General features: G+C 37.7%; 1 protein-coding gene across 1 annotated transcript; it reads right to left on the bottom strand.

Annotated features, from left to right (window-relative positions):
* Positions 1–105: 105 nt before the first annotated feature.
* On the bottom strand, positions 106–14,255 carry LOC125225402. The gene is made up of 6 exons (XM_048129104.1): positions 14,116–14,255; positions 2,904–3,018; positions 1,709–1,831; positions 1,179–1,250; positions 825–971; positions 106–480 (listed from the first exon to the last, which is right to left on the bottom strand). The coding sequence occupies exons 2-6, from the start codon at positions 2,985–2,987 to the stop codon at positions 412–414; spliced, it is 495 nt and encodes a 164-aa protein (XP_047985061.1). The 5' UTR covers positions 2,988–3,018; positions 14,116–14,255; the 3' UTR covers positions 106–411.
* Between the last annotated feature and the right edge of the window lie 1,078 nt (positions 14,256–15,333).

Raw genomic sequence — 15,333 nt, 5'->3', positions numbered from 1 at the left:
TGAACTTGATAGGTTCAGTAGTTTTTGAGAAAAATACGGAAAACTACGGAACCCTACACTGAGCGTGGCCCGACACGCTCTTGGCCGGTTTTTTGTTTCACAATTTTCAATATTTTTGTTCTTTGTAATGAATCCTAATAAGGGCGTTTAGTCGTCAGTTCGAACGAAAATGATCGCCATCAGACACAATATAATACACACATACATACCTTGGTTGCAGTTTCTAGTAATATAAGAATCCTGCCTCTAGGCCATGGAGCTCAGAGCAACAATTAATACAATTTTATTAGCGCTTAAAATATATTTACAACACCGTGAAAAAACATTAACTTATGGATGACGATAAAAATACTAAACCTAATTCCGAATAAATTAAAACCTATGACTTGATTGCACTTCAGACTGTAGGTATCATCTCTTTCGAGGTTTCTTCCCGCCAAATAGTTCTTCCTTGTACCTCCGTAGGTTTGCCATCGAATCCTGTTGAATAAAAGTATGTACTTAATACTTATTAAGTTGAGATAAGAGGTGGATAAGAGTGAGAAGAGTAGTTAGTGAAATGTAGGGGATCCGCATACTAAGATACTATCCGGTTCCAAGGACCATTTCATCCTTAACTTGTTAACTGGTTCACGAGGAAATGTCTATACTTAAGTATTTTATATTAATATTATTTATCTATTATATGATGTATACATTACGTTACTATTTAGTTAAGGTATAACTCATACCCTAACACATTCCTTAAGAGTATTTAGAAAACGACCTATTTATATTTTAAGGAATAATGTTTACGATAATAATAAGACTAAAAATGTAAGCACCTTCTTAGCTTCTCTCCACTCCAGCTGGCGGAGCCGTTGCAAGCCTTTCAAGTTGCGTTCAAGTATTTTGAGGAACTCTGCTCTAGAGATTTTGGGCGTCGGCGTCGTTCCGTTGTCGGCGGGGTCCGGCGCTGCCGTCACTCCTGGCTATGGGCATTCATTTAAAGTGAGCATTCATGTTTGTGAAAGCTTAGAAAATATAAAAGCGAAAAAGGTACAAAGTTCATTCGTAATCGCTTATCAATTAAAATCATATATTAATCCGGATTCAATAAAATATAAATTATTTTCAACAGTAGACAGAAGACTAAAGTAATACACACTGTCTGCCATCTGAAGAAAAAATCAACTAACCTGATCGTCAGTAAACTGCCCATTCACCAAATCCGATATTTGACTGTATGCGCTTTTTGTGTCGTTGACTTGCTGAAACCAAAAATGCATTTTGTGATTTTTGTGTTAGTTCGAGTGGAGATTGAAATGTACAGTAAGCTGCGAAACGGCATGGAGAAATTGTGAATGAATTCATTGATAAATTCGCCATGCACTTTTGTAGCTCACTGTACCTAAAATTTGTCACGCATTAAAATTACCTACGCTTTGTCCTAACTGTTATTAATCTCTATCTGATCTGGTTACTTTCATATGATAATGAATAATATGATGCACCTATGCCTTATACGGACTGGACTCTAAGTACTCTAACTAAAAAATATTAAAGAGTAAAAACCAAATTTTCCCAAATCTGGACTTTCATGGGATCCTTGTACTCAGAATGGACAGAATTATTTATTAAAAAACCCCCCCGTTAAAAAAAATATGTTAAAAATATCCGTCCCATAGTACCAATCCACTTAGAAAATGGAAGACCAAAATATAAATACCTCCAAAATCAGATGGAAAATCGTTCCGAAGAAGCCCCATTTGGGTGTCGGTGCGACGCGTTTTCGCGCTTGTACAGTTTGTCGAATCGTGCGCTCCTTTGCTATGGATTCATCGGCTGATGGCTGAAAATAATAATGTACGAAATTATAATTCGCATTTTTACTCCTTCAAGAAGGTGACGGATGAAAAGAGATTGTATGTAGCAGAGATGAGAATGTTAAGATGGATGTGTGGCGTGACAAGAATGGATAAGATAAAGAATGAGTATATCAGAGGAAGCCTAAAAGTAACACCGATAGTAGAAAAAGTAAGAGGGAATCGACTAGCATGGTATGGACATGTAATGCGGAGGGATGAAAGGCAATCTGACGAGAAAGATATCGTCACTACTTTAAAAAAAACTTGTATCTTCGTCTGTCAATGAAAAGAAAATTGTAGTAAGTATGTATGGAATGCATATAGACTTACTGCGTTTTAACTTTGAGGAGCAGCGTGAGATACGAGATTTTTTCAAAGTAGTGACGATATTACGAATGAATGTGGAAGGTGGGGGAAGTAACGGGAGAGGAAAACCAAAGAAGAGGTGGATGGACTGTGTGAGACATGATATGGAACTAAAAAAACAAGTTAATGATGAAATGACGAGTGATAGAGATGTACGGAAGAGAAAGACATGCTGCGCCGACCCCAAGTGACTGGGATAAGGGCAAGAGAATGATGACTCCTTCAAGAAGGGACGGTGTTCGTGTTGGTGAACTGGTGAATTCCAGAAAAAATAAGTAGCCGGGATTTGAATTTACACCAGCATTGCAAAATAGGGTAACCACAACAAGGGTTTCAGTCGTGTTTGAATAATTAATGTGACGTTCCTTTAAAAAATCCTCAAGCGGGAAGTATTCCCTATGAAAGGAAATTTTCATTTATAAGCCATCATATTCCCTAACTATGAAAATTTCTCGAGAACGGCAGAACACTAGTCGTGAGCGAATTTAGAGTGTCCTGAAACTACTTACTAAGAGATCTGAACGCTACCATTGCTACCAATAATATTTTTTGCCCCTCTTTACATTCGGTCAAGCGCCGTACGACCATAACTACCATATGAATGGTCTTGATATGCCGCTCGTCGCGACGATGATAGTTTAGTTTCTTTTATTAAGAGTTTGTAGATTATTATGGTATTTATTTACGAACTGGCTGTGCAGTGAAGCAAGGCACAGCAACAGCGATGATGGTGATTGCTGCCAGCACGGTGATCGCTCGTTTACCTATCGTCATGTTTGATCTGCTACTGGAACCAACCCTTTTTCTGAAACATATCGAACAAAAGGCATCATTATGTATTGTGACATGAAACGATTTTCAGATAGGTATACCAGTCATTTAATTTTAAATAATCGAAAATTTATAACAAAGTAATTTTGCGCAAAATTTGAGGTAGGTCATACGATTAAGGGTAAACTTAAAGTGTATAACTTCCACGTCGGTACGTTTAAATAGTTCTCATCACACCCGCACTTTAAATGTGCTATTACACGCAGGCGGAGCGTGAGTTATAGAAAAATCGTTCTCCCAAGGGAATAATGAAATTTCTTGTACCGTACTTAACTTTTTTTTATTTTATTTTTACTTATTATTTACATATTTTTAACATTGCGAGTGTGATGAAAAACATTGTGTGTAACTCGGGGAGTATGAATATTACAAACTCGAGTCTTTAAATCGCTCCGGCAAGCCGTCGCGATTTAACTTACTCTCGTTAGTAATATTCAACTTCCTCTCCTTGTTGCACAATGTACTATTTTCTACTCCCGTAGTGTTATTCGTCAATTACAGTGTCGTGTGTCGTGCATAGATCTTTAAAACCCTACATAAAAGATGCCAGCCGGGGGCCGGCGCCCCGCGCACCCACGCATACGATATAGCTCTTAAAGCATTGTTAGGATAGGCATAGGAAGCCTTTAATTTAAGGGATATAGCGTGGGTGCGCGGGGCGCCGGGGGCTGGCGGCGGTGCGGGGGAGTGCGAGCGACAGGGTGAGTGCAGGAACAGAGGGGAGGCCGATAAGTCAAAATACAGGAAACAGTGCGAATTTCATGAAAGTTATTCTAGAAAATCTTTTTTGACCTCACTAAACGCCAGTTGCATAAATACTAATATTTTTACAAGTATTAAGTTACTTTTGTTTCATACGTTACCTAGTAAAAAGTTAAGTATTATCATTTAAACTTTCTTAACTTTTTTATGTAATAGGTAACTCGTGATCAGCACGACACGTAATTTTAAAATGAGAAAAAACTCCTTATAGGAGCTTCAGGTGAAATTCATCGGCCGCCGGCTGGACTGTCTGGACTTTTAACCGCTTAAATAGGTATTCAATAAAGCGGCGCGTTTCGCTGTCATTCTCTTCTCGAAACCTTCCTAATGAGCCTGTAACTAAAGCCTATTAAAATGATAATCCTGGTATAATTATCAGAGTATAGTAATAAAATTAATCCAATTAAATTGGCTATGTAGATTTTATGATCGATAATCTTAATTATTAATTAGGTGCACGATATGTATGTATGTACCAACAGCATACCCGCGAAACCTACTGATTAAAATGTTGGTACCTAATTATGCAAAACAACAGTTATACTGTGCATTAATTAACCTCACTTACCCATCTCTAGCTACAGCGAGGTCAGCGAGGGTGTAGATTAATATGCGTCACAGTTTGTGAGTTTGTGAATGTGACCCCCGACGGGTACCTTATGGAGGTTGGGGCTTAGTCCGTTTTCACATTATCCGATCCGATATCGGATGTCGGAAGGATTTCAATAGAATAAATCCAAGATGGCGCCTGTAATGTATGGGATATTGGGCCGACATCCGATATCGGATCGGATAATGTGAAAAACGCACATACGCTATTAGTAATGACGCTCCAATACTACTGGCTACCCATACAACCATTTCAGTCGCAAAATCTTCAAATCAGTAACTAACTGTCAAATGTGACATAACGCGTGGTAACGTCGTGCAAACAATGCGACCGTATTGATACAATAACAAAATGTAGTCGTCGTGTGCACTCGTTACGGTAACAAAATGTGTACGAATTTGTGGCTGTCAATGTCACTGTCAGAATGACTTTTAACGACACTTTATTAGTCGACGTTTGCACACATAACGGTAACAACATGTGGACGAATTTGTGGCTGTCATTGTCACTGTCAGAACGGTTTCTGACAGTGACATTGACAGAATTTGTACACACATGTGTAGGTCTGATTACCGAACTGCTCCTAAACCACTGTATTCGCAAATGACAATCTGAAATACGAAGGTTTCTCAAACTGTCTTGTGAAGTTGTGGACTGGTTGCTTTGAATCATTTAAATATGAGCGAATTAAATAATAATAAACGACGACGACCATTTAAGCACTCTTCGACATTTTATAGAAATGTGGGAAAGTTAAGAAAAGTGCAGAATGATAATACAAATAGATAAGCACTTTATAGTTACTTAATGTATTAAATATATAATTTTTAATTCTTATTGATAAAAATGAAGTGTAGTGTTGCTTTACACAATAAAAGTAGGAATCAAATAAAATAGAGTATTTACTGTGATATTAATAGAATTTCTGTTGCGCAATGATAGTTTTTTTCAGTACAGATGCTGCTTTTTTTAACGCAGTAGTGCGAGCAAATCAAGCAATGATTCATTTCTTGTCTGGTCGAAACTCTTAGCTTAGATTTAGGTACTGAAAATCGTCGTACGATACACGTGCGAAAAGGACATTCACAACTCGTGTCGATTTAAAACACTCCCTTCGTTCGTGTATTAATTTATCGCTACTCGTATCGATTTTCCTCTTTTCCGCATTCGTATCTACAAGTATTTTGTTTGGGTTACAAAAAAAACATTATTTACTCTACTACGTTTTATTTATGTCTCTTTAACATTACAAATTTGTAGACACTTATCTATACAAAAATCTTGACAAAAGAAGTACAGATCGCTGAAATTAATGTTGATAGTAATATTAATGACGACTACTTCAACAAGTGTCAATTGTGAAATGCCGCAAAATACTAGTTGCTCTATAGAAGACCATAATAATATGATCCCCGATCCTTTACAACCCAGCAGCTCGGTACGTACGTTACAATTTTTTTTTAATCTTCTTTAGTGAGGGCAACTGAGTACGACGGCATATTTAATTGTTTATAAAGTTTGAGGATACCTGGAAAAAATTAGCACAAGAAGCCATTTTGAAAATATAATAAATATTCACTGCTTTCGGTCACGCGTGTACGCTGCGACCATTTTGCGACTGTTTGTCGACCGTTTGGTGACCGTTTGGCGACTGTTTTTTACATGGAATATTACCGTCTTAATCCATATTTTAACAACTTTATTGGTTTTCTAGGCATTATTTTTATTATTTCAGTATAGTATATGCACCGGAGCACTAAAACTTCACCAATCAATATACATAACACGCAAACACCGAGTAGTCAATAATATTATTACTGGTTAAACTGAGGTAAATTGATGGCGCGTTGATAAATTTAGACTTATTTATGAAATCACTCGAGCAATTTAATTGGCCATGGTAATTAGCCCACATTATATTACAAATGCAAACAATATTTATCTTTAACAAATTCTTACGCCATTACATTTTAATGTCAAATGATTTTATTTCTTTTTTACTTTGACGTCTCTGACAGTCGCCATTTGAAAAGAATGAAATGAACGAATGATTTTGGGAAAGTAGTCGCCAAACGGTAACAATGTGTGCACGCGTAGTGCACACTTCTGTGACCATTTGTGCCTGTTACCAATCGTCCCCATTTGGGTCGCCGCGACTAAAGCTAGGAACACACTACGCGGACGTCCGTCGTAAATCGACCGCGGACGGGAATCTGGACAATGGAAATACACATAACCGTGCAAACTATCGGTCGACGGACGCGGACGTGGCCTTGAGCGCACGGACGTCCGATCGAAATCTGGCTCTCTGGATGTTTTGTTCCGTGCACACTGATAGGTCGCGGTCGCGGTCGTTTTACGACGGACGTCCGCGTAGTATGTTCCTAGCTTAAACGTCGACCGTACTGCGACTAAGCATTGAGACCCGAAGACCTGTGTGTACACAAAATAGGAGGATTTGCGTAGGAACGGCGACCGATTATGGTTATATGGGTAGGCGACGTAAGATCCAACCGCCATAATGAGGCCACCGGGTTCGCCATAAGATAACTTTTCCCGAGGAACGTCACATTTCACTATCTAAAAGGTTTCACGTTGACGTATTTCCTCACTCGGTCCATGTTGCGTGCAAAATTTCAAGGTTTTATTTTAACTTAACTGCCCGTATATTGCCGTATACTCGTATTCTCGTAGCGTTTCGGCGGCAGATTATTCCTACAACGGCATTTAAGATTCATTATACATATATGTATAAATTAAATTGAAATTGGCCATACTCTTTTGTTGCATGTGGGTCCACAAGCCCTATTTAAGTGCACGCAACTATTTATAAGTATCTAATTTTGCAAATCAGTTTACGCCGCCTTTCCTAGTTTAATAGTGTAAGTATATACTTCCACTATTAAACTAGGAAAGGCGGCGTAAACTATAGGTATATATACCTACTACGTTAATACATCTACAAATCTCTTTTAGTACACTGCAGCTCAGTGGTCTGATGTAAAAGCTCGAATTTAGCTTTAAAAGTATTAGAGTTTTGTGCCAAAATGCAAAAGCCTGATTCGACTGCTTTGTTTGGTCTCATGGTCTGTCATACCATTAATTTAAGTATTTAGTATATAATGGCATTATTTTAAAATACTTAAGGGGGATTATAATGATGTGATTGTAATGTAATTCTGGGACTAGTTATAGTAGTTAGGCAATTGCCTAAGCGTGTTGTCTGATCAGGAAATACTTTAGCTCCACAAACATCATGATATCAGCAACATTACGGGCTTCATTGCGTCACCGACACCGGTAGACAGTAAGCAGATGCATAACTTACCTTATCTCATAGACGCTTTTCCCCATTGTTTAATACTTCTTGGTTGATCAGACTCATATAACGTTGACAATGTTAGGTAGGCATAGACACGTAATGGGAACCGCACATTGTCTTTTATTGATGCATTAAGTAAACGAGGGCGCGTTAATCGCGTTATTATTAACTTTTTTTTAGCCTGCATTAGTGTCCCACTGCTGAGCAAAGGCCTCCCATCTCTCCCTTCCTCGTTATTAACTTATTAGTAATTATATTAACAGGTTAACACCTCGCAGGACACTACTCCAGACACAATAGAAAGATCAATGAGATTACGCCTATAGGCGTCGCCTGACCACCAGTGTAAGTAAGAACATTTATTTCTTATACATATTAGCCACTGTGATTAACCATCAGGAGCTCATTAATGAAAATAAAAGGAATTGTTAGTGTCACTCAACGTGAAAATCGTAAATTACCCAGTTATGCAATATTTGAAACGAGTGACGAGAAATATTAGAAAATCCCTGGTCACGTTTTTAAAATAAATGTGATCAAGCAGAAGTAGGTACATTCTAAATGTTGAGATATGTACGAGTATACACAAGATATGTGAAAAAACTTTACTATTTCTAGTTGTTGCATGTTTACATTGGATATAATAACAGTTAATAGTTATTTGTTATACAAGGGGGCAAAGTTGTATTTTAACGCCGAGTGTGGAATTGAAAAACGAGCAAGTGAAAGGATTCTATAGTTGAACCACGAGCGAAGCGAGTGGTTCGAGAATAGAATCCTGAACTTGCGAGTTTTTTAACACACGAGAAGTAAAATACATTTGCACCCGAGTGTAACACAAAACTTTTCCCCTCACTATAGCGAGGAAACTACACCGCAACAAATGCGTTTATCACTGCTTCCAGTAGTTCCACAGGTGGTAAATTATCTTTATTACTGGGTTCACCTACTTTTATCAATTTTAAAACAGTTAATTTGATTTTATTCAAGGTCAAATTACTTTACCCACTAGTGGATAAAATGCGTTTTTACCCGCTGGTATTAAAGGACAAAACACGTGTTTCCGAGCTAGTGAGGGGAAAAATACTTTTCCCCTCACTAGCTCGGAAACACGTGTTTTGTCCTTTAATACCAGCGGGTAAAAACGCATTTTATCCACTAGTGGGTAAAGTAATTTAACCTTGAATAAAGTCAAAATAACTGCTTTAAAATTGATAAAAGTAGGTGAATCTAGTAATAAAGATGATTTACCACCTGTGGAACTACTGGAAGCAGTGATAAACGCATTTTTTGCGTTGTAGTTTCCTCGCTATAGTGAGGGGAAAAGTTTTGTGTTACACTCGGGTGCAAATGTATTTTACTGCTCGTGTGTTAAAAAAACTCGCAAGTTCAGGATTATATTCTCGAAGCACTCGCGTCGCTCGTGGTTCAACTATAGAATCCTTTCACTTGCTCGTTTTTCAATTCCACACTCGGCGTTAAAATACAACTTTGCCCCCTTCTATAACAAATAACTATAATTACATACAATTAATATGACAAAAATATGTAGGTACCTAAAGTCACCTGCAATCCTGCAATAATATCTTATACTTTTAAACGAGCAATTCTTGTATATTTATTTATTTATTTATATACACCGACGATCTCGGAAACCGCTCTAACGATTTCGCTGAAATTTGTTATGTGGGGGTTTTCAGGGGTGAAAAATCGATCTAGCGTAGCCTTAGATCCTGGAAAACGCGAATTTTCGAGTTTTCATGAGTTTTTCTTTCGCGTTACTAAACATAAAATATGGTCGTTAATTTCGCCGCGCGCGCATCGATTCCGCTTAGCTCAGTCGTACGAGGTCGGTCTAATGTACGCAGATAGATCGTAGGTGTCAGGGTTTCGAATCCCAGCCAGAAATTAAGTTTTTGTTTTTTGTCTTTTTTTTTGTTTTTGTATTTATAAGAGTTTTTTTTATCTAAAGACGGAGCGAAGCTCGGTCGCCCTGATATTGATATGTAACGAAAGAACACAAAAATATCTGCCTTCTTATTCTTCTTCTGCCTAGCTTTATTCCATACTGCATACGAACCCATTTATAGCGGATATGATATTCAACTCTACTGACAGTTATTAAAGTTCAAATTTCAAGTTTGAAAAAAAATCTAGAGTTCCGTACCAAAAAGGTGCAGAAAGAACCCTTATTTTAAATTTTATAAATAATAAAGCTTTCGGGAATTAAAATGGGATAAACCATGACCGAGACTATGACGCAAATCATGTATGCGAAATGGTGAAATATTTATAATGATTGCAAAAATGACCCGATGACGACACGGATGCGGCCCGCCCTGCGCCGGTTGCAATGCACGCGGTCCGGTCAAGTGTCTGTCGGCGCACCAGTGACCGCAATCCATTAAACTTTGAGATGTGACGTCACATTACAATTACATTGAGCTTAAGCACACCGACTTGTAACGATAACGAACATTCTTCGCTACGGCAATGAGCTATAATTAAGCACAGTACATGGAGTCTTTCCACTAGTATGAAAGAAAAATTCCCACTATTTTTGTTACAGCTTGCATATGGTTTTTTTTTGTAAATATTGAGGTCCTGATTTTTCAGGGCTCATTCAACTCAGAATAGACAGCATTCTTCATCCTAGCTTCCGTTGAAAAAAGATGACCCAAATTATCCTTCACGTATCACGTTTCACAGCTTGGCAAAAAAAAGAGTCCAGTTTTTCTCACGTATATTGGTTAAAAGAGACGTAGACGACACGTAGTGTCGCCACTGTTTCATTTCACTCTTTTGACAGACTGCAGTGGGAATTTTTTTTTTCGCTAGTAGATACAAAACAAACGTATACTACACTTACTTTGTAAGGTTGGATCAAGGTGACAAGGTCATAAAAATCATAAAGTTTAAAGATATTTTTTCCTATGTCGAATTACAAACATACAATTAATTAAAAACCGGACAAGAGCGTGTCGGGCCACGCTCAGTGTAGGGTTCCGTAGTTTCCCGTATTTTTTTTTAAAACCGTGTTACCTATCAATATCAAAATAATTTTCCTAGGTCTTTATAAAGTTAGGTAAGAGTGAAATGAGCTTTTCGTTTAAATTTTATATAGGCTTTTCGTACAGCGTTCCTGCGTAAATAGTGCTACAGACGCTACAGTGTAGGTATCTACAGCCTTTCCTTGAACGTAGACTCACTAAACCATATTTTGTCAGGCATTTGCCTGCTATTGCTCAAAATACCATGGAATGCTATAGATAGACTCCATTACTAGGTAAAATCCATGTTCTTAAGTTTCATAACCCTGATGCAGCCTACACAAGTGCACCTGTTCACAGACACCACATAAATCCTAACGACATGCATAGGTATGCGTCACATTCACACATAATTCACCAAAAAGCCCTTGGCACGTTTCACAATGACATTAAGGTGGCTCGCTTTCCATACAAAAAACATCTACCATTTATTTAGTCACTGCACACTACAACTAAATAAAAATATGCGCATACATCTACTATACATTATCCGTCGTCGCGGTAGTGAATGAAATACATTGTTTCATACAGAAATCATGGACAAATCCATGTGAATTTTTTATTAATTTTACGTAAATGTGCGTGCCAAATTTTGTGTACAGACACAGAGCCGTCATATTTCGCGCATTTTTAGTTGACATTGTCATCAGTGACATTTGGCTCTTGACAAGTAATTATTTAAAGATATTGGTTTAGTTAACTCAAGCAGACTCAGAAATAATGACGCATTTTGTCAACAAAGATACATATCGTGTATTTCGACACTGCTAATGTAAATCGAAATGGCGTCTCGGTCAAACGACCGACTATGATGCAGAAGATCGTGGGTTCGAGTCCGAAGTTTTTTTTAATCATTTGAACTTTTATGGATTTATTAAGTATTTTTTATTTTTTTAATGGAATATTTGACTATTACTATATTGCTTTCCTATTTTTTATTTTCATACAAAAATACAATACAATCCTTTATTATGCCTTTGTTGATAAAATAAAATATTACACGTCTGGTATAATACATTATACATAGGTCATAGTGTGGGCATAGTATTAGTAAAGTATTGCATTTACTGAGCTGGTTGACCTATGTTATTGTTGTGTGAATGTTTTTCTTCAACAACTAAATGGTTATATACAAGAATATGGGTAGCTTTTGCACATTGTAATTTTTCCTCAGTCACCCGTTGACCACGAACGCTGTAAAGTGTTTGAAACATCGGGATGAATTTTAAACTCATTATACGCGATTTAATCCGTTTTCATAGTTTTTATTTCATGAGTAACTATCGCGGTAACTGAAGACAATATTAACTAAATGGTTACAAATAATAATTATCATCAATATAATCTGGTCCAGGCAGGCAATTATGGTCGCGCGATAAATGATAAAACATCTGGCCGTCCCTATAATCGCACTTACTAATAGTGCGACAGGGACGGCCTGATATTTTATCGTCTATCGCGCGACCATGCTACCCGTGCTGTACTAGCTTTTGCCCGCGGCTTCGCTTGCGTTAGAAAGAGACAAAAGTAGCATATGTCACTCTCCATCCCTTCAACTATCTCCATTCTCCACTTAAAAAACATGTCAATCCGTCGCTCCGTTTGGCCGTGAAAGACGGACAAACAAACAAACACACATTATCTTTGGTGAAACAACGAATTCTTCCACTTCAGATTATAGAGTAACCAGCTTTTCCCATTTATAATAAACTAGCTTTTGACCGCGGCTTCGCTCGCGTAAGAAAGAGACAAAAAGTAGCCTATGTCACTCTCCATCCCTTCAACTAAATCCCCTTAAATAATCACGTCAATTCGTCGCTCCGGTTTTGCCGTGAAAGACGGACAAACAAACAGACACACACCCTTTCCCATTTGTAATATTAGTATGGATTTGACATTATTATTTATATTTAAATAATTATATATGTATAGCCCAATTTCGTCGGTAACAGCGTGTTATGTAATGGCGTCGTTGGTGAATAGTCGTCTGTCACGCCGTGAAGGTGCGTTCGATTCCCAGGATTCTATAAACTTTTTGTATTTTTTTGGATATAAATTTCGTATTTTTTATTGACCGAGCAATAATGGAGAGCCGAAGGTATCAATTTTATCTTAGAGAACATATTGATTTTTTTATTGTCATTTTGATTTTCTATTTATTAAGTTGAGATATAAAACACAACTTTTAATACCCTCGCTAAATATAATATTTTATCGAAATTACTCCTTAGATAAAAAAAGTCCACTTGAGTTTTTAAAGCATTACGTTACTCAGTTAACTATAGCATTTTCATTTACTAATTTAAGATTTCAAAAGCGATTTGAATACCCTTGCTCCATCGAAAATAAACAATTAGAAAAAAAAAATCATTCGAATCGTAGTTTAGAAACTAAAATTTATCTAAGTATACTTTTTTGGAATTTTTAAAAATATCAGATTAGGATAATTATGTTAGAAATTCTGAGTTCGACGAACCCAAAAATTATTACCATGTAAGAGAATAGGTTTTTAATCTTTTTTGTGGAAAACGCTCAGTAACTACTGTACGAGTACATATACATTTATGTATAATAATAAAACAAAAAATAGTGTCTCATAGTGTTGTGTTCCTGCCGGTGAGTAAGGCTGCCAGAGCTCAACGAGGGTGTGGGGTGCTGACGACGGGAGGACTTACGGAACTAATTTGTTCCGTCTATTGTCCTTTGAGTCGTCGGCAACCCAAACCCTCCTTTGAACTTGTACACTCCTTTTTGCTGTGCACACGCAGCAAAGGGGAGTGTAGTGTACAAGTTTCTAATGGGGCGGCAACGCGCATGCGACACTCTTTTTTGAGTTGCAGGCGTCCATAGGTTACGGTGACCGCTTTCCATCAGGTGGACCGTATGCTTGTTTGCCACCGACGTAGTATTAAAAAAAAAAACAGAAAAAGTCCTGGATTCGAACCCAGTACTTCCATGCAAATCATGCGATGGCACGTATTTACCGCAAGGCTATTTAAACAAGCTGTCGCCGCGTGAAATTATCGACTAGAAGGAATACAAAAACACTGTTTGTATGTGTGAGTGGTTCTTAAAAATAGTGTAAAATAGTAAATTTATCTACATTAAGGGCATTAACGTTACAATGAGAAGTTGAATGTTTGTTGTAATACGTCAATTTTAATATTAAATGTTCGCGAAGCATAATTGAAAGTATATACATGCCTGTACGACTCCACAAAAAAAATAAGACCGGTAATTTGCAGATTAACGCCATCTAACGCAGCCTGAGCTTCGGGTAACCTAAGCGAGCCACCTTAACACGCGTTCACTAATTTGCACGTTTACCTATCGAAGAGGTGGTCCGTGGATTTAGCAGAAAGTTCGAAGGCACCGGCGGCGCGCGCTGCGTTGCTTGCACTGTCGTTGTTTACTATTATTGCCAGCCAGCTTTACCAGGGATAGTATTACAATTAGTTATCGCACCTCGGCGATTCGAATACGCAGACAAACCAGTGTAAAAGCACTCTTCTTTCACTAATAGTTGCTACGGAACTTGAGGTCACAAAGTGATGGTATCTTTTGGCGCGCGACTCGCTTGCGCTCGCTCGGCGTGCGTCGCAGTACCCGCCAAGCTACCACTTTCGGGCCAAGGCCACCGCTGGATTGCGAAGTCTTCGTTATGTCAGTTTGCGTTCTACTTATGCAATGCTTAATACCAATTCAATGCAGTTCGATGGGCCATTTATTAATTTATTCTTAATTCATAATTAATCATAAAACATGTCGCAAATCGGGTATTAACGTGACTACATCCGTAGTCATTTAAACATTTGAAAATGTCTCATCTAAGTTTAACGTCTAAAACAAAACTTGTATGTACTTGGTTTTGACGACCGCAGTCGGTAGTGACCCTGCCTGCTACGCCGCGGTCCCGGGTTCGAATCCCGGTAAGGGCATTTATTTGTGTGATGAGCACAGATATTTGTTCCTGAGTCATGGATGTTTTCTATGTATATAAGTATTTATATATTATATATATATATATATCGTTGCCTGAGTACCCACAATACAAGCCTTCTTGAGTTTACCGTGAGCCTCAGTCAATCTGTGTAAGAATGTACTTACTATAATATTTATTTATTTATGTATTTAGTTTGTAACCTATATCAAAAAACATAGGTACCGGTGTCAAAACCCAGGCGAAGATGCGTATCTCTTCCCCTGGATTTTGACGCATTTTCCAAAAAATCACCCAAACTTTTGATTATTATCTCAATATGTAGACCCAAGTGCGTAAATGATAGGTAACATATGTATTTAGTTTTAGGTACCTAGTTTTACACCAAATTTCAGCTTACCTAGTTCTTTTACTCAGACAGGGAGCTCTTTCGATCCTAATACGAGAAAAAAAATGTCAACTTTTTTAGGGTTCCGTACCAAAACAAAAGGAACCATTATGGTGCCGCTCTGTCCGTTTGTCTGTCGGTCGTCTGTCACATTAACGGTACCCTCGGTGGGCGAGACCGACTCACAGTTCGCCGGTTTTTATTTTTATATAAATAC

The sequence above is a fragment of the Leguminivora glycinivorella genome, chromosome 4 (assembly GCF_023078275.1).
Source record: "Leguminivora glycinivorella isolate SPB_JAAS2020 chromosome 4, LegGlyc_1.1, whole genome shotgun sequence".
NCBI classification, from domain to species: Eukaryota; Metazoa; Arthropoda; class Insecta; order Lepidoptera; family Tortricidae; genus Leguminivora; species Leguminivora glycinivorella.
This window is presented reverse-complemented; position numbering and strand designations above follow the sequence as displayed.

Excerpts from the sequence above, each read along its gene's own strand:
- LOC125225402 (XM_048129104.1), bottom strand. The coding sequence starts at position 2,987 with ATGACGATAGGTAAACGAGCGATCACCGTGCTGGCAGCAATCACCATC. Across the intron at positions 972-1,178 it reads GGCAGTTTACTGACGATCAG|CCAGGAGTGACGGCAGCGCC; the intron begins GTTAGTTGATTT and ends GAATGCCCATAG. Across the intron at positions 481-824 it reads AGTGGAGAGAAGCTAAGAAG|GATTCGATGGCAAACCTACG; the intron begins GTGCTTACATTT and ends TTTATTCAACAG.